The sequence below is a fragment of the Octodon degus genome, unplaced genomic scaffold (genome assembly GCF_000260255.1).
Source record: "Octodon degus isolate 3935 unplaced genomic scaffold, OctDeg1.0 scaffold00152, whole genome shotgun sequence".
NCBI classification, from domain to species: Eukaryota; Metazoa; Chordata; class Mammalia; order Rodentia; family Octodontidae; genus Octodon; species Octodon degus.
In genome coordinates this window covers 7,115,560-7,137,321 of record NW_004524728.1, presented here as the reverse complement: position 1 = coordinate 7,137,321, position 21,762 = coordinate 7,115,560, and the positions used below count along the sequence as shown (strand labels likewise).

Sequence of the window (21,762 nt, the reverse complement as noted above, 5' to 3'; positions counted from 1 at the left end):
GAAGATTTTAATTTTATGCTGTGTTTCTCATTTTGTTATTTTTAAGTATTAAAAAAAGTTTGTAGTTTACAAATTGCTATTAAGATACATTGTCTTCTAAAAGACCAAAATCTGACATTTGTTGCACTTTTATTGATTTTGTTTTAATTTGTCCCTGTGAAAATCTGTTCTTTTTTTTTAAGTTTAATTCTATGATGATGAGATGTGGGAAAATAAAAGCATTTGATAGAGTTAATCCAGCTACATGAAAGTCTATGCTAACATGATCATAATCTTGATCTTAGATTAGATCCAAGCTAGTAATACCTTGTGATTAATCCAAATGGTTTGCATGTAGTACAAGTCATCTCACAGATGGACTAGAGAATCAGAGTTCTTCTGAATATTTGTTTTAATCCATTCTAGGATAAAAATGGCTTTTGTTTGTTTATTTTGTTTTTTACATAGAAGTCAGACTGAGTATACCAAATAAGTAACTAAGAAAAATTTTGAAATACAGGATTTTTAGATTGACAGATCAAGAAACAAAATGCTTGTTTTGTAATTCATGGTATTTTAGGAGATGCTTTATTAAAAATAGCATTTTAAGAAAATTTAACAATCAATCATATTGATTTATAATTTCAACTAAAAGCATCATAAAAGAATATAGAAAAATACGTAACTCATGGAAATAGGTTTGAGGTTTTCATTGTTCTCACGAGCATAATCTATTTTGCAGGATTTATTAATTATCCCTGTCCTGATTATGCATTTCTAGTCTAATTGACATTTTACAATGAAGAGCTGTACTTTGGCAACTCCTATCAGACATCTAACACCCTGAGCTCAGCAAGAGCTCTCAGATTCACATGGGTTGCTGTGTTCACTGTATGTGTCTGTCATTTCTGGCCAAGAGCTGCTTTGATTTCAATTTTTAATTTTTTTTTTTACTTTTTACTAAGTTCATAGGTTGACTGACTCATATCCCCAGGGGGTTCAGAAAAAAGCTTTGGCACTCTGGGATTTGCTTCCTGGTGCGAAGCTTGTCTCTGTGCAGGTGCATGACTGTAGGCAGACTTGTTGACCTCTTAATCCTGAGATCTCTTCCCTACAAAAATGAGATATTGCACTAAATCTCCAGAGGTGCCATCTAATTCTAAGCTCTTTGCTAAATATAATCAATGAAAAATTACACAATAATAGAACATATTTTCATTTAGTATATGAAGGTCACTTAACTAGCTCAAAAAATTTAAAAGCCCATGGTGCATCATCCCCCAAAAGCCTTGATGGATAATACTATAGTTGAAGATTTCTTTGAACTAAAACAACTCATAATCTATATTTGTGGAAAAACATAGATCCCTATCCATGGGTATGGATTTAAAATGAGGTAGAGTTAGTTTGATTAAGCTAATATAAAATAATGTAACCAGTAATTCAAATACGTTGTTTACATGATTTCCAAGCAGATTAACTGGATCTTAGATTAGTTCCAGCCCTTAGCAGCTCACCAAGGTTATAGCAAGTAATCACAAATGTCAATCAAAAGTAGGTTTGAGTCTTATTGAGTAAATTTATTAGGCAGCATTTTTAACATGAACTGTGAAAGAACAAAAAGAAATCAGGCGTCTGTCCATTTCATTTTTATCAGCATTATACCCAATTGACATACATATAAATAAATTATTAAAATAGTTGGTTGAGTTTCTTATGGATCCCATTAGTCACAGACTTTCTGATCTATAAATGAGTACTTATGATGACAAGAAAATGAGCATAAAGAAAATAAAACACAAAACTATTTGACTGTCAAGCAGCCATTTAAGCCTTGAGAGACAAAACTTCTCAAAAGTTACTCAGCAAAAGTTGTAGAATAAACTGCCTAACCCAGGAGATGATCAATAAACACATGACTATATAATGATCATTAAACAAGAGAAATAAAGGAACATGCACCATTCATGTAGCCTACTTCTGAAATGGACAAATATTGATATTAAAATAATAATTTAATTTCTCTTTTTCATCATCTTTTTTTATTTATTTTAGGCGTCCTGGTGAACCTCCTTTGATAAAAGGCTGGCTTCCTTATTTTGGAGTGACCATGAACTTCCAAAAAGATCCTTTAGGTTTCATAAGAACTCTGCAAAAGCAATATGGTGACATATTCACTGTTCTTCTTGGGGGTAAGAAACACTTCTATGAGCAACTTACATGTGTTACAATTTCTCACTTGTTCTGAATGTCTTTGTATTTTCCTATAGACAAAGCTTGACATATTTTATAACACTGTTTTATTTGTAGATCTGATCAAAAAGCATACCATGTGTTTGAGTATAGTAATCAAAATATTAAAAAACAAATTACAGGATGCTCTTTGTGGTACCTAAAAAGTTCCAATATCATAAAGTCACTTGTCACTTTTTTTTAAAATTTGGCTTTAAGAAAAGCTTAAAAATAATTAGAAAAAAAATAAAAAGAAATAGAATGTAGTTTTATTAAGCTTTCATTTTTAAAGAAGTTTTAGAGTTAAGGAAATTTAACAGATAGCTTAACAGAGTCCCCATATGCACCTTCTCTTCCCTAATAACAGATTCTCTAATGATTAACATTGCATCACTGTGACACATGTATTGTAACTGAGAAGCCAATACTGATGCATTATTCTTTGTTGGTAGGTTTTTTTTTTTTTTTTTTTTAAACATTTATTTATTTATTTATTTATTTAGTGTGTGGCCAGCTCAGCCCACCAGGGGGCGGGGCTGGCTGGCATGTGGTGCTAGGGGATTGAACCGTGGTCCCTGTGCTTTGCTTAGCTTAGCTTGTTCTAAGTAGGTGCTTTAGACCACTGAGCCATCTCACCAGCCCTGTTGGTAGGTTTTTAATTGGTCTGTGAAATTCATTCATTGAAATGATTTATTTAGAATTTTATATCTTCTTAATTCAGATTTGAAATTCATATGTATCTAGGAATCTGTCCATTTCTTCTGTGCTTTCCACCTTGTTAGAATGCCAGTTCTTGCAGTAGGTATTGATGATTTTCTAGATTTCTGCAACAGCTATTTTGATTTAACAATTTTCATTCCTAATTGCACAGATGTGAGTCTTTCTTTTTTTGAGAAGTTTGACTAAGGGTTTCTCAATTTTATTTAATCTTCCAAATAACCAACTCTTTGCTTCATTGATTTTTTTTTTTTTTTTTTTCGGAACCAGGGATTGAACTCAAGCCCTTGCGCTTGCCAGGCAAGCGCTTATTCTACTGAGCCATCTCCCTGGCCCCAGCTTCATTGATTCTTTTTATTATTTTCTTAGTTTCAGTTGCATTATTTGTGGTACATAAAAAGATTCAGTCTCGCATAGTCATTTGTCACCTTTTTTTTCTTTTAAATTTGGTTTGGATATAAGAAACATTTAAAATTTTATAGCCGATCTTTATAATTTCTTCCTTGTACAAGGGTTGGACTTGACTTGGTCTTCTTTATCTAGATGGTTGAGGTTCACCATTATATTGTGCATCTGAGCTCACTCTATTTTTCTGAAATTCGAATTCACCACTACAAATTTCCCTCATAAGGCTGCTTTCATTACATCCTGAAGGTTCTAGTATATTCTATTGGCATTATCAATTAATTGTAGAAAGCATCTAATTTTTTCTAAATTTCATTTCTGATTTATTATCTATTCAGGAAAGTAATTTTTATTTATTTATGAAGTTCTTGTGGTCTCTTTTACAATTGATTTGTAACTTCATTGCACTATTGTCTGATAATGTCCATGGAATAATTTCAATTCTTTTGCATTTACTTAAGCATGTTTTATGGACTAGCTTGTGGTCTATTTTAGAGAACATCCCATGTACTGCTGAGAAGAATGTGCTTTCTGATATGGGATGGAATAATCTGTAGACAGCTACTAAATCCATTTGTTGAAGTTTGGTTAAGTTCTGATATTTCTTTATTGATTTTTTTTGTATAACTGATCTATTTTTGACAATGGCTATATTGACATTCCCCACTACAATGTATTAGTGCTTATTTGATTTTTCATATCTATTAATATTCATTTTATATAACTGACTGTGCTGCTATGTGGTACATATATAATTACGATTACTGTCTCTTCCTCTTAGATTTTCCCCTTTACAAGGATGTAGTGCCCTTCTTTGTCTCTCTTGATCAGTCTTGGCTTAAAATCCACTCTGTCACCAAATAAAATAGCTATCTCTGTTTTTTTTTTTGTTTTTTGTTTTTTTTGTTTTTTGTTTTTGTTTTTTTTTTTTTTCTGATTTCCTGTCCCATGAAGATTCTTTGTAGGGCATATAAATCTAGGTTGGAGGTTGTTTTCCTTTAGGCCTTGAAATACTCCACTCTTAACTGTCCTTGACTTGAGTGTTTGTGTTGAAAACTCTCCTGTGATTATAATGGACTTTCCTTTATAGATGAGTTTTTTATTTTCTCTAACAACTTTTAACATTCTGACCTTATGTTGTATTTCTGGAATCTTTACTATTATATGCGTTGCTGTAGCTTTTATTTGTGGCTAGTTGGAGTTTTATATGCCTCACTTAGCTGTAGAAGTCAAATTCTTTTTCTGATGTTTAAGTATGTTTTCGGCCATTACTTCTGTGAACAGATTTTCCATGTCATTTGTGCTACCTCCTGCTTTTTCATTGACTCCAATCAACCTTTTGTTATTCTTTGCATCATTTAGCAGTTCTTGGCTTGATTTTTCATAGTTGCTTCTTATCTTTAAGAAATCTTGGAGCCAGGGAGATGGCTTAGTGTAATAAATGCTTCCCTGGGAAGCCCAAGGACCTGAGTTCAATCCCCATTTCCACCAAAAAAAAAAAAAGAAAAGAAAAGAAAGAAATCTTTCTTTTCATGATCTTTAACTGAAATCCTGTTTTCCATATCTGACATTCTGTCCTCACATTTGTTCATTCTGATACATGTACTTTCAGTGGGATTTTTAATCTCAATATCTGTTTGAATCTGTTTCATGGATTCCATTAACTCCTGTGTTTTTTCATCTGTATCTGTTCCAGAGTCACTAAACAAGTCTTTCATTGTGGTAACTATATCTGAAGCTATCTGAGAAATTATTTCTGATTTGATTTTTCTCTAGAGCCTCATTAAACTATTTTGTTACTTCCACTGTTACCACTACAGAGAGCCTGATGGTTGGCTTTCAAATTGTTCCACCTCATTGCTCCTGTGTTTCTTTTCGGTAAGCTGGACATCTGGGGCTGCATCTTGCTTATGTCTTCTCATTTTATTTTATTTTATTTTTTTAAATTCTGGGTTGATGCTTGGGCTTTGAGCTTGTTGCAAGATCCTGCCCCTTCAATTTATCGGGGATGAGAAGTTGCTGCCTCTTTGGCTTCAACCCTGGTTTTTTGGCACTGGCTTATAGTGTTATTTATGACCTTTGGACACTCTCAGTCTTGGCATACCAGAAATAACAACTGATTAGAATAATGATATCATTTTGGCTAAAGTAGTACAATCAACAATAACAATAGTATCAAATATAACCTGGAAAATGAAAAACTGGTAACTATTGATTTGCAATTTTAACCATATGAACTTTATTTGTGGTTAAATAACAAATCTAAACCAATCCAGAAAATTGTATATAATATATATGCCCTCAATATAGCAATTTTTATCTTCAGAAAAAAATTTCAAAGGGCCTAGGGGAAAATAGAGAAATAGAAGAGGATGAGATTAGCAGAAAGACTAGAAGTCAAAGGAAGACCATGAAAACTTCAGAAAACTGGTGAAGCAGATGCAAGAGAGAGAGAAAAAGGAAGAAGTATAAATAGGAACAGAACATGACAACAACAAAAAGAGCTAGAAACAATATTCATACTCATATAAAACAAAAATCAATAATCAAGAAAAAACAGAAAAAGAAACAAAAACATGAACAAAAAAGAAAAGAAATAGAAAATAAGACTCCACTTCAGGATGCACCTCTACTGTCACTGTTTGCCAAATTGGGCAGACAGAGCTCAGATCTATGTGGATTACTCCAAGGAAGCCAGCATGGTTGGGTTATGGCAGGCTAATTAGACAATTTCATCAATCCTGTCTCTGTAGTTCCACTAAAGTTTAGGCTTGTTTCTGGTTGTAAGGCTGGATAATTTGTTCAAATGAGCTATTTGTTTAGTCTGCAACAGTCTTTGTTCCTCTTACTGACTTGAACTTGGCTCCTTGATCTCCTGTTAATTTAAACAGGGTTCTGCCTCACCTTATGATACATTATTTGAAGTCCAATTCATACTGGAATCTAATTTTTCTGTTTTCCTGTCGATTTTCACAAATCTTTATCATGTGTCCACCATTATAGTATCATTTACAATGGTTTCACTACCCTAAAAGCTCTGTGTTTCACTTATGTAGTCCTGTCTTCCACCCCTAAGTCCATAGAAAATACTAGTCTTGAATGTCTTTCTCCATCTTACAATATTCATTGTGATTTGAACTTCCATAAAAATAGTTGCTAAAACAAGCATCATGATTACATCATAGGATTAGGAGAAGAAGCAGAAATGTTAACTCAACCTCTTTTGATAACTCAATTATTGGTGCCTGACAAATCTCTCCTAAATTTAATAATTTACAGTAACAACTTTTCTTTGTTGTGTACACCTGTGATTACTGGTATAATCACTTGGGTCATCTGGCTTAAGAGTAGAGGCTATAAGATAGCCCTATCATGCTGGTCAGTCTTCCATTTCCACGTGGTTTTCATCTTCCAAGAAATTTTCTTACCTGAAAAATTAACATCTCAAGAAATCCAAAGGAAACGCTGCAAGATTTCTTGTGGCTTAGTCTGTGAATTTCAAAACCCACTTCTACCACAGTCTATTAGAGCAAGTTACAATGCAGTCCAAAGTCAAAGAAAGGTTAGGAAAATTGACACGGCCTCTTCCTAGATGTGGGTGAGTTATAGTGTACGGAAGCTTTTGTGAAGAGAAAAAAGGCAATGATAGTGGCCATTTTTAGATACAATCTTCCACACCAACTTATTACCTGGGCTAGAAATTCCAATTTTAATTTTAATTTTTCCTCTATTTCCTCAAGGCTGAGCACCACACTAAATTACACACATTTTTTTTTACTGTTAAGGCTAAGCTCTAAAGACTAAATTACACACATTTGTTTCCTCTTGGACTTCTGGTTGGTTATTACCAGTGAGAAGGCAGGCATAAGCCCTCTTCAGCCCCCAGATCTTACTCTCTCTGCTATAACTATTTACTATTTCTTTCTTTAGACAACTGATAGTAGGTATATTCTCTCTCGTATCCCATGTATCTACTATATGAATCTACATTTCACAACTATTCTTACTGGTTTTTCAACAAATGTTTAAAACACTCCATTTATGTGTCCCTATGACCCTTCATTTCTGGCTTTTCTGAGCATCATAATTTAAATGTGAGCATCCTTCACATTTTTAGGTGTCACTAGTTTTTTTTTTTTTTTTCTTTTCTCTTTGGAGACTTAATTTATAACCAAGCTTTGTTTCTCTTATAGTCTTGTGGCTTTTCATTTTTCTTTTCTTTAGCTTTCTTTTTTGCATTTAGATATTTTGCTTGCATTTACTGTCTCTAGTTACTCTTCCCTAGAGCTCTAATCATAACCAGACTTCAAGCTTTCTGAGTTCATCTTCAGGCCTGCCTAAGTAGATCTATCTACCTCGTTTGACATTGCTGGACTGCTATTTATTTCTGAAGTACCCTATTGGTGCATGACTCTCTTGACACTGACCCTTCTAGTTCCTTAATCAACTGAGTAGTATTTATCTAGAACATCTTCATGGATAAGTCTTTCTTAGCTCATCCCTTCTATCAGCCTCAAAAAAGCTTAAGAATCTTATGTTCCATTCTATATTTAGAGAGGCAGTAAAGTTTTCTACCTATTACTTTGCCTAGAGTCAGAGACAACCTTTTGTGTATACTGTGATTTAAATTTAGAACTACTATTTTAATGTAATACATGTATTAAAAATAATCCAATTGGTGAACTCAGGGACATGGTGGCACTCCCCTACGAACAAAAAGTATGAGTTTTATTAGTTTACTCTTTTGCTGACACCTACAAATCTTCTACCAATTGCATGCACTCATTACAGAAAAATTAAAATGGAGAAGAGTGTACATTTGTGAAAAATAGGAACTGTAATATACAGTGTGATCCCACAGCACTCTCCAAGATCCATTCTCTGAGATCCGTTCTCCATTCATGTTTTTTATTATTGTTTCCCTTGTGTCTATTACTATGCTACGTTGTTAGACTTTCCTCCTCACAAGCCACAGCCTTTGTGCTTCTGTCCTGTCTCTTGCCATTTTTTGTGCTAGGATGCTGTTTTCACCTGACTGATAGAACTTATCTTTTGAGGCCATGGTCACATACTACTTCTTCCTCCTACCTTTTCTTACTCTGCCAAACCCTTAGTGGCTCTTCTTTAGGGTCCAGTTACTCCTCCTATTACTATTCTTAGAGCATTTAATATAAGGTGAATTTATTGCTAATTCACTTGTCTCCCTTCATTATTCTGTTGGCTCTTCTATTATTAGAATTTAGTTCAGAGCTCAGCAGTGGATTGACTTACAATAAAATTTTCATGAAAAAACTCCCAGTACCTTAGAATTAATGAAATACTGTAGTATAATAAAAAATAAAAAACATAGCTGATGCTTCTTTTCTAAGTGAACTTTTGGCCTCAGAGTGCAAACTATATGCTCTTTTAAAAATCACTTTTACTTAACAAAACTTAAGCCCATGTTTCCAATGAGTAGATACAAAACTTATTGAAAATTTTCAACTTTTCCTTTTTATTTACATTATGCAAAAATTACCTATCATGATTTGTCAGAAATTTGTTGTTGATTTGAATAATTTTATTCACTTGACAAAAAATGATTTATCTTACATTTGATATGTTAATCTTACATTCTGAGAAGCTTGCTGAATTTCTAATGTCTAATTTAACCATTGTTACATATTTGAACTTGATAGTAGACAGTTGAATAAGTACTTTGCTTTTCTTTCACTTCTTTCTAGAGTTTGAATAAATTCCTGTCAAGAAGGCCTGTTAAGGTACATGGTTCTAATGATCAGATTCCAAAATAGCTGATTTGGAAAATGAAGAACAAAGTCTTCCACCCTTGTCCCATAGTGTAATTTCAGCTAGTGTATATTCTTGCAGAATGAGCAAATGATTGTCATCCTAAAATGCCTCAAAGGACATGAATGTCACCTTAATAAAGAAATTAAAAGATACATCTTTTCATGAGAAACCATGTAAATTCGTGACCTGTCTCAGAAAATAGTTCTCTAATTGGTTTTGTGTGGTAGTGCAGTGGAATCATTTTCCTTAGATGTCACCACAGCGAAGTTCCTCTGTACATCATTGTCAACAGCTAGGGAAATCTCCCTAATAAGAAGGAGACTGTGTAAAAGTCATCATGTTTGCAAAACAAAATGTTGGCTCATGTTCCATTCACACAACTAATACTTTCAAGTTGAAATTTTTAAATGCAGAAATTGAAAGCTTATAATTATTGAAAAATTCTTTAAGATTAAAATTTGTCTTTTATTGGTTGACTGGGAGGTTTTATCCACAACAAATAGTTGTCCTGAATTTCCATGGCTAAATCCATATATATCAAATAACATAAAATCTCAAATTAATTTGTAATGATTTAGATGTCAAACTTCTTGTATGTAAGACGTCAGAATCACTAGCTAGATTTTAAAAAAATATATTCATCAATATACATTGAACCATTTATGGAGAAGACATGGAAGGGAAAAGACTATTGAGTTATTAAACAAGCATGCACAGATCATACAGGAATGCTAGAATTCATAACTTAAAGGGCCTTTTATTTTAGCTCCCTAAAAATAAAGATAATAAAATAATTGAAAAAAGACATTGAAATTTTGAAATTTACTGTTCAAAAGCATAATTTTATATTGTATTTTTGCAGATATGCGCCCCATTTTGACATCCATAATTTAGACAAATGCAAACTCTGAAATTTTTTAAATCAATATTGCATGCTAACTGCTGACAGTATTCGCTTCTCTTCTGAAAAGATGGCAAAAGACATTGTTTCTACATTGTGATCTTTGTGAACTAGGCCACGTGCCTGTTCAGTCGTGGCAGTCATTTACATAAAGTCACACTGGAGCAAAAGTTAATTTAATTCCAAGAATACAGAGCCTATCACATAACTTTTCAGAAGATTTCCTTTGTTAGAAAATTTAAATTCCTTTTATGAATGTATATGTGTTTTCCTAACTGTCTGATTAAGATCACAAAGAAGCTCTGGTTTTGCATCTCACATTAGCAGATGGTGGACAGATGGTTTAAATTAATATTAATTTTGGAAAACTTAGCTTAAATTGTTTATACTGAAGATTAAAAGTTGGAAAGCCAGCTAACATCTCCAGGGTTATTAGTACTTCCAAACCCACTTGAAAAGTAAAATCTGGAAAATCAAAACCTTTACTGCTAAAGCAATCCACATCTCAATCAAAAAGATAGAAGGTAAAATACATTGTTTTAATGTTGAAGAAAATTCAAATAAAAACAAAAAAGAGAAATAGAAATCCTAGAGTGGAGTTTGAGAAGGATGAAACTGAGAATTTTATCTGCAAGTAGCTTAAAAGTAATCAATAATTAAAAAAAGTAATCAATAATGATTTTTTAAAACCTAAAAGTGCCAGCCAAATAGCTCAGCAGAAGAAAGCGCCTGTTTAGACAGATGCAGCGGCCAGAGTTCAATACCCCCCAACCTACTCCCACATGACAGCATGCAGTTCCGGCCCCACCCCCAGGGCGCTCTGAGATGACAGTTGAGACTGGCATGTAATCCCAGCGCTTGGGAAGCTGAACACAGGTGACTGAACACAGGCAGATCACTACGAGTCCGATCTATGTAGTGAGACCCTGTAGACCTTGTAGACTCTGTACTGAACAAATAAAAAAAAAAAACTAGAAAAACAATTGCTTTTAAGAAATTTATTAATATCTGATAAACCTAAAACAGTTTTTCCCACATTCAACATGTGTTTATTTTCTTTGAAATGAACTTCACATTTCCTTTGTATGGAAGGAAGGGAGAGAAGAAAGGGAAGTAAAGGCAATGTATGTATTTCTAGTTAATTATATAGAGAAAACACAAATTAATATACATCAAGTTTCCACAAAAATAGTCCAAAACCAGGTAACAGGTGCTGTCAAGTCTGAATAATTGTTTTCCCAATTAGATTTAGTTGAATGTAGAAAATTGGTAGAAAAAATTTTGAAGTATTCTATAAAGATCATATGTTTTGTACTTAAATAGATTTAGCTTTCTGAGATTTAGGGACTCATTTAAAAAAAAACCTAGAAACATTTAGCAAAATCCATTCAGTTAATGAAAGGAGCAAAGTATGACTCACCACCTGTAAAAATACACAGCTTTCCTAAGAGTATACTTTCTGAAAAATAATAGTATTGACCCCCCCAACTTTTTATCAGGCAGATGCTGCCAATTTTATTTAATTAAACTGTGATGGTAAGTCAGGTATCATAAAATATATCCAAATCCAATTGAGTCCATTTTGTTCTCCTTAAGATAGATAGATAGATAGATAGATGATAGGTAGATAGATAGATAGATAGATAGATAGATAGATAGATAGATAGATAGAATATACAAGTTATTTTATGGAAGACATAGTGTCAGTTGAGAAAGAGTGCCTTTTCAGGCTTACGGTCATTCCTAAATGGGCTCAAATAATTAGATGCACGAAGGAAAAATTCAGTGAAGAAAGTTCAAGGCACATGATTCATTTCTCAAAAATAAAGGACAATATATGTACATTAAAACTTTAACCATATTTTCAAAGTCTAAAACAAAAACACATTTCTCCTATTTCTAGAAGTTGATTGAAAGTTATTTAAAAACTTTATCCTAAATAAATTAAGAGAAATTGACTTTTTTGTGATGCCATTTGAGTTATCATATAAAACAAATGAAATGTACCCAACAAAAGAGAAAGAAGGGCCGGGGAGATGGCTCAGTGGAATAAGCACTTCCCTGGCAAGCGCAAGGGCCTGAGTTCAATCCCTGGTTCTCCCCCCCCCCCCCCAAAAAAAAAAGAAAAAAAGAAATAGAAGGATCATCTGAGCTTCCTATCTGTTTTCAAAAAGGAAAAATTTATTAAATGCTATTCTTGGGTACTACCTGCATAATATTTCTAATTACAAGGAATGAAAACCACATCCCAGCAAGAAGATACTGCACTGTGTGGAGAAAAGCATAAGGGAGAAGCTTCTTTTCGTGGCTTTGTCTTGATTGTTTTCTATCCACTTTCCTCACCTTTCTGAGCTGGTAAATGCTTGGGTTAAACTCAGAACTCTCCAAATTCCTTGCCAGTTTTGAGAGATATAGTATTATCGTGTTCCTCAGTGATGCCTCATGGTAATACTCAGATGAGGATCTTGTTAATAATAGAGACTTGTAAGCTTTACCTTAAAACATTATGAATCAGAATCCTGGAGGAATCTATTTTTCAATAAATGTCCCAAGTTGAATAAGATAAGTTGTGGCAATGGTGGTAGATAGAAAAGGTAATAGTCATTATCTCAAGGGATGCTTTCTGACAGTGTGAAGTAGGCTAAATCCAACTCCATATCTGCACACCCTCTGTTTTGTCTGACCTGTGCTGTGTCGCTGTTCATCATGACCCAAAGATTCCTTCATCTTCCTGTCTCAAGAGATAGCTCAGGGGTCTAAAGCACCTGCTTAGGCAAAGTGCAGGGACTGCGGTCAGATCCCTGGCACCACATGCTACGTCAGCCCCGTCCCCAGGGTGGGCTGAGCAGGCCATGGAAAAAAAAAGGAAAAAGAAATGGGTCCAATCAAATGTGTTTCAGTTACTGCTCAATAAATTCATGAACGCGTGGCAGAACTGATGAGTTCTAGACTAAAATCCTGTGCAACCTTGAATTCAGTGTGTGACCTTGTACCTGTTCCCAAAACTCCTTGAACCACTGTTTTTTTATCCATAAAAATGAAATGCTGGTATTTGTGATTTATTTTTATAGCTTTGAATTATATGCTTACATGTGAGAGATTTGTTTATTTGTGAATTGGTTTGCCATTTGCCTAAGTTAAAATTATACTTCACCAAAGCTAAGATGACACCAAATGCATAAAAGCTTTTTATCAAGCATAAAGAGCATTGGGGTAATATCACACCAATTTATGAAAAATTGTTTTCCGGGAGAAAATGAGAAACTTTCATACAAAAGCATCATGAGAATATTTTAAAGATATTTATTTATTTATTTTTAGCACCAGGAGTCGAATTCAAGACCTTGTACTTTCCAGGAAGGCATTTATGCCTCTGAGCTATATCCCTGGCTCAATGATATTTAAAGTGCTTAAGTAATTTAGTTACAATTAAAATTGTGATTTAGAACTTTTTATATTGAATTTTAAGCTTGTAGAGCTTTTTACTTCATCTTCTATTTTCAGTTGAAACATAGTGGACATTTGAATGAAGTAGATTATCATTAAACTTTCTGCCTTAATGGAGTCTTTCAAATTTTGATTAAAGTATTTTCAGTTGGTCTCAGTGGTGCATACTTGCAAGGCTGAGGCAAGAGGATGAGAGTTCATACTCAGCCTGGATCTCACAGGAAGACCGTGTCTCTTTACCATTTTGTACTCTTGAAAAAATAGAAATAAATGTATAATTATAAATTAATTGATTAATTAAAATGCTAACTTAAGGTATGTATAATTTTGTTCTGCTGCCAAGCAAACTTATAGTCTTTCTTTTTTTTAGGCAAGTACATAACATTTATTCTAGATCCATTCCAGTACCAGTTACTGCATAAATATCACAAAAAATTAAGCTTTCAAAAGCTTTCTCAAAAAATAGCAGTGCAAGTATTCTCCATCAAGATTTTGGAAAACTATGAGGACCTGAATGATGAACTTCATGGTGTCTATCAATTTATACAAGGCAAATCATTGGACCTAGTGCTGGAAAACATGTTGCAACATGTAAACCAAATGTTTGAGTCCCAGCTATTGAAAACCACAAGTTGGAACACAACACAAATGTTAACATTTTGCTGCTCGATAGTATTTGAAATCACATTTACAACAATATATGGAAAAGTGCCTACTGATGACAGAAAAAACTTTATCAATGAGCTAAGAGATAATATGTTAAAATTTGATGACAAATTCCCATATTTGTTGTCTGACATACCCATTGAGCTTCTACAAAATGTCAGATCTCTACGGGAGAAGCTTATAAAATGCATGATGCTAGATGAATTAGCTAAGGTATCAGGAAGCTCGGAAATTGTTCAGAAAAGGCAAGATATTCTGGAGAAATATTATGGACTCAAGGACCTTAATATAGGAGGTAAGAAACTTCTGAATTATTACTTGCCTAAAATGAAATAATTTACAATAGACCTTTGAAATAAAAAGACAAAATGGCAACCTTGAAATTTTTTATGTTCTTTCTAATTGGCTAATGATAAAATGTTTTACTCTGAAAAAATCCTCTCTGATAATTGATTTTTTTTTTTTTTTTGCTGAGGTGGTAAAACAAGATACTTAATGATGATAATGAGAAAGAGTATAACTAAGCAGCATTACTCCTCTTATCTCATCCCCCACTTTCCTGCCCCCCATACACATTACATTTTAAACTATTCTCATTAAGCAGAAAATTAGACTTCAGAAGCCTATTGGTTCTCATTAGCATGCACTGATCCTTGGCTGGGTCTGTGTCCTAACATCTTTTAATTAGCACACTGCAAATCTAATCAGTGTAATAAATGCTATTAATCTTCCTTTTCACTTATTTTCTCCCAGCACATCATTTTGCCCTTCTCTGGGCCTCTATCGCAAACAGTATTCCAGTTATGTTCTGGGCAATGTATTATGTTCTCCGGCACCCAGAAGCTATGGAAGCACTGCATGACGAAATTGACCATTTGCTGCAGTCAACAGGTCAAAAGAAAGGGTCTGGATTTTTCATCCACCTCACCAGAGAACAATTGGACAGCCTGGTCTGCCTAGGTAATTTATTTTTATCTGTTGTGAAGAAAAGAAGGTACCTCTCTGCAAACTCATTTTATCACTCGTAGCTGTTTACCAAGAGGTGGAGGACACAGCTGCCTAATTGACATAATAACACCCATTTACATCAATTATAAATTATGTAGTTTATAGCTGTAGATACTCTCGTTGCATGTAAACATTAAGTCCTAGGTAATTAACTATGCAAGGTATGCAAAAGGCTAAACCAAAGCTTTGCAGTTATTTGAAAAAAAATAGTTGATGCCTATTAAGTCATTTGATTCTGAGCATCTGTTGGCGTGCTACTGCTTTCCAAACATTGCTGCACTATCTTGACAAGCAAAGGATTTGAGCAGTGAAAAGCAAAGGATTTCAGAGAGGCAACTTGTATGCAAAATGTATTCACTTTTCCTTAAAATGCTATCTATATTTATAGGCAGAGATCAGTATGTTTTGTATAGCTTGGAGTGTATGGTTCTCAGAAATATAGGAAAAATGCTTCCCACTGGAAATACATGCTTTGAATGCACTCAAGAAGTAAAGGAAGAAAGAAGGGAGGAAGGGAGAGAAAAATACCAACTGCAAACTGCTCCATGTAGAAAATTTATAGTTTGTAAAATACTCACTGACTCATAAGATACCAATATTCAGTATTTCAAATACATTTGAGGTGAAAAGAACCAACATTTTAAGAGAATTTCTACAAGGGCTTGTGTATCTGCAGCATGAGCTCCTGATTGCAGCAGACTGCATTCACATTTCCTGGTTTTGAGTTGGCTTTTCATTATGTACCATTAAATTAAATACTACATCAATGAGTTTTTCTCTACACTCTCTGTATTTACATTTCATCATAATGTACTTTTTAGGATACAGTAGTCCTAGTTCCTTTGGACAAATGCAGAGAGAAAGGCTCATATATCTCTTTTAGCTCCTGGCTTGACAGTTTAGGCTAGCATTTTACCCGTGTTGTGCTCAATTTATTATATTTTAAATACATTCTAGGTTTTTTTTTATTATAACATCTGAGATCAAGGGCCTTGCTGGACTTAGTCATGGTTGACCACTAGTTGGAACAGAGAAGATGCGATCCAGGGTTGCAGAGGTTGTTCTCACTGATCAGGCTAAGACAAATGACAAACAATAGCAGAAAGTGTGCCCTGTACTGGCCAAGGTTAGGAAAAAAATGTCACCTTGTCGTTTGGTGTCATATGTGTTATCAAAGAAATCTTATATTTACTTTGAAAAGAAAATAACCTTAAGAGTATTATAACACACATATTAATATATGTTTATTTGCAGATTTTTCACAGAGTGAATACACAAAATTTGTCTCAAAATTTGGGTAGTTGTCTCTACTTTGATATATTTTCTGGATAGTTTCTATGAAGACGTAAATGGCATTCTCCATATAGCTACATCATTTCCATTGCATTTTATGAGTCAGATGGTGAATACTGAAAAGTAATGCAAATAAACTTCAAGGAATATGTGTTTGTATTTCTCATATGATTATTACTCAAATTTCTTTGAAATTCATTAACTCCCTTTACTCACAACTCTTTTTTTCATTGAAAGAAAAGAATCATTTTTAAAGTGTGGTATTGAAATAGAAATTCTTGAATGTACTTGAACAGAAGAAATAGAAAGTTCTAGGGCAATAATCCGAGTTCATTGAAATCCATAAGCTGAACCTTTCATCATTGGCACTTTCTTAATTTACTCATCAACCCATGAATAACAACAATAAAAGTCCCAAGTGAGTTGAGATCCACCTGCTAAGGCAATGCCTTAGCTGCCAACAGGACTCACCATGACCTTGGTCACGAGTAGAAGCCAGCATTGTTTTTATGAGAATTTAAAATGATAGAGCTGATTATCTTCAGGAAGACAGTCTATATGTCTTTTTCTTTCATGAGATAGATTCAATCAAATTAGAAAAAAAAATTTAGTCAGTTACATCATGGGTAACTTCTGCAATTAGTTGTAGCTCAATTATAGTCTTTCCCTAATCAAAAGAGCATAAATTGGAAGCACAAAAGCCAGATGAAACAAATAAATATTTATATGCATCACATGGTGTGTGTGCATGTAATCTTTTGGTCTCCTTAAGAAAAGAGTCTGTGTATGCTAAGTAAAAGTTTTGTTTAAAGAGTATCTTGAATTTGTTATCATAAGAAAAAGTATTACATAATGAAATGAATGCTACATTTTTTAACCAACAGAAAGTATTTTGACATTAGTACAATAAAAGAGCTCCTCTTTTCACAGAGATTTTGCATGGCAATATACTTTATGAAGCACTGTTAAGAAGAGAATATAGAATGCTATAGGCTGTTTAAGTAATTTTAAAAATCATTTAAATAATTTAATAAATCAACAGAGGTTAGTTTCTGCTTTTCTCCAATGGTTTTAAGATTTTTTAAAAATGATTCCACATTTTTCTCTTAAAGAAACTATGTTTTATTTTTATATGTATATATCTTTTTGAAGATTCTGCTTATTAGAACCTCACTTTAATCTTGCATCTATTAATATTTAGTAACTATCTCTATAAACTAAATTTAAAATAATGTACATGTAATGTGGTTCAGGTCACTGTTAGTTGTTATCAAAATCTCAATAGAAAAATTTGCTGATAAAATGGAAGTTTAAGAAACTCTGAGAAAAACAAGAATTTTTCAGAAAGAAAAAACTGAAATGGAAGTAGGATTCAGAACTTTAGGTTTAAAATTCAGTATAAGATAAAGAAAAGAAAAAAAGTGACCAAGAGAGAAGAAAAATATTAATAAAAGGATAGTGAATCTCAAAATTAAAATTTTACAAATTGATAGTAAATAATCTCCATGAATATTACATATTATAGCTGACTGAATATATAGAATAATATATATGTATATATATGTATATATATATGTATATATATACATATATATATATGTCTGCAGTGATACAGAGTATGGTCTCAATTATTACTACAGACTGTCATCATCAAAGTATTTAACTTCTATAATACCCTGTGAAGCTTATATTGTTCTCTTCTTTTTCAATTATCTATGATCCAAGGAGGAATCATATTTAAGTCTACCATCTCCTATAGGAATGCTATTTCTTTGTGTCACCCCCCCAAAAAATAAAAACATTTCTAATAAGAACATAAGCCAGGGGCCAGCGGGATAGCTCAGCGGAATAAAGTGCCTGCTTAGCAAGCTTAGGAAGGGCAGGGACTGCAGTTCAATCCCTAGCACCACATGCCGTGCCAGCCCAGCCAGCCCGAGCCTGGGCACAATGGCTCATGTCTATCATCCCAGCACTGGGAGGCTGAAAGCAGGAGGATCACCATGAGTTCAAGCTGCATAGTAAGACCCTGTAACAACCAAGTTCTTTTAAAAAAGGGATATAAGCCAAAGTAGATTACATCTCCTAAAATACTCAAGTAAATTATAAGTACCAAATATGTTCAATTAAACATCCTGAAATACAGGAGAGTTATAAAGTGTCCAATTGAGGGATATTGAAATACTAGAATGCCCCATGAAACTAGAGCTGGGAAAAAAATCTGTTAATGCAAAAGCCATAATTTGTAATTCTAGAATTATAAGCCTGCAGTGCTCACCAAAATTCTATTAAATATTTTTAGATTGTCACTCCTGTCACTTGGTAGTATGGGAGATCAATAGAGAAGAATCAGTTAGAAAATATAAAGGTCCACTAATAACAAACAGTAATCTTTATAGTCCATGTTAAAGATATTAACTATGTCAAGACAAATTTATATTCTTACATTATTTCATTTGATTTTCCCAAGATACTCTGAGCTGCTATTATTTTGTCATTATTTTTAAAGATGACAAAATTCTCAAGTGCTAAATGACTCACCAAGGGCATGGAAATGATAAAAAAATGAAGCAGGATTTTCACTTTGTTTTCTGGTCATAACCATGTCTTTCTCCTCATATATGTTTGGTTTGAGAGCATTTGGAGTAATTTTTCATTGTTTCATCAGAGAAGGGAAAGGAAACCTTTATATCAAAGCCAACAATGATGTGCAAATAGACTAGATCAGGAAATGTGGATCAGATCAGGATACAGTGAATTTGAATTTTTAAAATCAGGATAAGACTTCACTGATGGTAATATTGTATGTTTTATGGTAGTGCTAGGGATTTAACACAGGGCCTTGCACTGTCCCACTGAACCGTATTTCCCAGCCTGGTATCATTGATAATTAGTGTATTTTAGTCTCAGTTGTCATTATATACCTTTAATGATTGAGTAACAAGCCACAGAAAGATTAGCTAATCACCCAAAGTCTTACGATTGAACAGTATATAGTACAGTCAGATATTGATGCCAGGCCGGCCTGACCATAATTTCTGCTACTTCAGGCAAAATTGCTCTAGAAATGTAGCAGAGAAGTTGGCTACTACCTTTTGCAGGCAATATATCATGGATTCCCAATTGTAGTATCTTTTGAATATGAAGCTAGGACTAGAGCTCCCAATAGAAATAGATATGTTTCCAAATTTTTAAAAATGCTTAATTTTGTAATAGTTTTAGATTAATGGCAAATATATAAAAATAGTGGAGAAAATTTCCATGTACCCTACACAATTTCCTTTATCTCATATTTACTGGCACAGTTGTAATTATGCACATTATTTTGAAAAGCCCAATGTTATAAAATATTGGTATATTCAATAAGCTTACATAATGCAGGCAGTTCTGGAGCTTACCAAAATCCTCTCTGAGATGGAAGAAGCATTAATTGTACTTCATGTTAGGCACTTCTAACTGGAGGGGAGGGAAGAGCATTTTCCATGAAAGAGTACATCAGAGAGTTTATTTTTTCCCAAGCATGTAAGCATTTGATATTTTTATATGTAATATAAGGAAACATCAGTAAAATAAACTTAAAAATACAGATGTGGATATTCATCAAATTCTCATTTTAAAACAAAGCTGAAGTGGTTTGACAGGATAATGAGATACTCTGATAGGAAACAGATGCTGAAAGGACTGAAAGGGAACTTTAATGCAAAACAAAGGAGCAGATTATTATAGTTAAGTCTGAAAACCAACTGTGACAGATGAGGAAATTTATTGCATAGTAGAAACTAGCTTAAAGCAGTAGTTTTCAGCCCTGGTTGCTCATTGGAATCCTCTGAGCACTTTAAAAGAAAAAGTTACCCCTGGTTCTGCTCACAGAGATTCTGATTCCATTGTTTTGGACTGAAGGCTGATGGTTTCAAAAGCTCCCCAGGTAATTCCAATTTGTGACCAAGGTTCAACGACACTAATTTAAAGCATTTAAGTTAAGATAGTTCTCATTCTGTTGGGCCCAGATGCAGCATTGTTATTTTGGTGGGGTTTTTGTTGTTGTTGTTTTTTGTTTGTTTGTTTGTTTTTTCCGACAATCTATGGTGACTTTAGCAGACAGCCAGGACTGCTGATAGCCTCTGAAATATTGGTTTAAAATGTCAGTAATTTATTTGAGGGGTGGGGAGAGGGTATCAGGAATCAAACTCAGGACCTTGTGCTTGCGGGGAAGTCAATGTGCCACTGAGGTATATCCGCAGCCCTGGGATATCAGTTTAAAACAAATCACGGAGGCACTATTTCAAAAACATTTTTATCATCTACTCCCAGGAAGCATTAATAGGTGCATGGTGTTGAGGACACAGAAAATAAGAGTTTCTCTATGATTTTCCAAATGAAGTAGTGTGCCTAATTCTGCCCCATTTTAAGAGGTGCGTTGAGGAATTGGTTCAGACAGCACGTCAAAGGACTGACTGTCATATCATTTGTGACATGATTATAAAGTAGTGTGATAGTTGTCTTTACATATTTTTAAAGATCTGTTCTATGCAAAAGTTATTAGAATTTTTGCCTGTTTATACAAAGTGAAAATTAAAGGGAAGGAAACTACCATAAAAATAAAAATATTATCAATACTAATTAATAATAAAATGGGCTTTCAGAATGTCATTGGAGTTTTGTTTAGGGAATAGATTTTAATAGTTCTCATCACAAATAACTTATAAATATGTGAGGTAATGCATATGTTAATTAGATTAATTGAGCTACTCTGTACTATGTATATATACTAAATATTTCATAAGTCAATATGATAAATACATACAATTTTTATTCACCAATTAAAAAATAAATTGTATAATATCTGTTCTAGACTTTTGAGAAGAGTCTTGTTTCTATGTATCTTCTGACTTTGAACTACCTAGATCACTGTGTGTGTGAAGGTCCCATCCGTCTGTTCTGTTCCTTTTTCTCAGCAACAGGAATGGCCCAATGTTTTGAGCAAATATAACCTTAACAAATGTTTTTGAGTATGTGACTATTGAATTTACATTGATGCACTTTAGCAATAAGCTAAGGCCAGTATATGCAATGCAGTAATAATCCAGATTTTTTACCTTTATTTGAATATGTGATTGTTGAAACAAAAAGAATATATATGTGGTTTTGCTACAAACTATGCAATTACTACAGGTTCTTGTGTATCTTCTCATCTGTTTAGCAGATACTATGTAAAAACCCATAGACATGTAGTCCCAGCACTTGGGAGGCAGAAATCAGGAGGATCACTACTAATGTGGGCTATGTAGTGAGACCCTGAGCAAAAAAAAAAAAAAAAAAAAAAAAAA

General features: G+C 33.5%; 1 protein-coding gene across 2 annotated transcripts in view; it reads left to right on the top strand.

Annotated features, from left to right (window-relative positions):
• Positions 1 to 2,038: 2,038 nt before the first annotated feature.
• The window catches only part of LOC101588687 (25-hydroxycholesterol 7-alpha-hydroxylase), a 30,489-nt gene continuing 10,765 nt past the window's right edge, over positions 2,039 to 21,762 (top strand). For both annotated transcript variants that reach the window (XM_023702425.1, XM_023702426.1), the window contains exons 1-3: positions 2,039 to 2,171; positions 13,842 to 14,432; positions 14,891 to 15,097. In XM_023702425.1, coding sequence (XP_023558193.1) covers positions 2,090 to 2,171; positions 13,842 to 14,432; positions 14,891 to 15,097 — 880 coding nt within the window. In that variant the 5' untranslated portion in view covers positions 2,039 to 2,089. The remainder of the gene's footprint in view (positions 2,172 to 13,841; positions 14,433 to 14,890; positions 15,098 to 21,762) is intronic.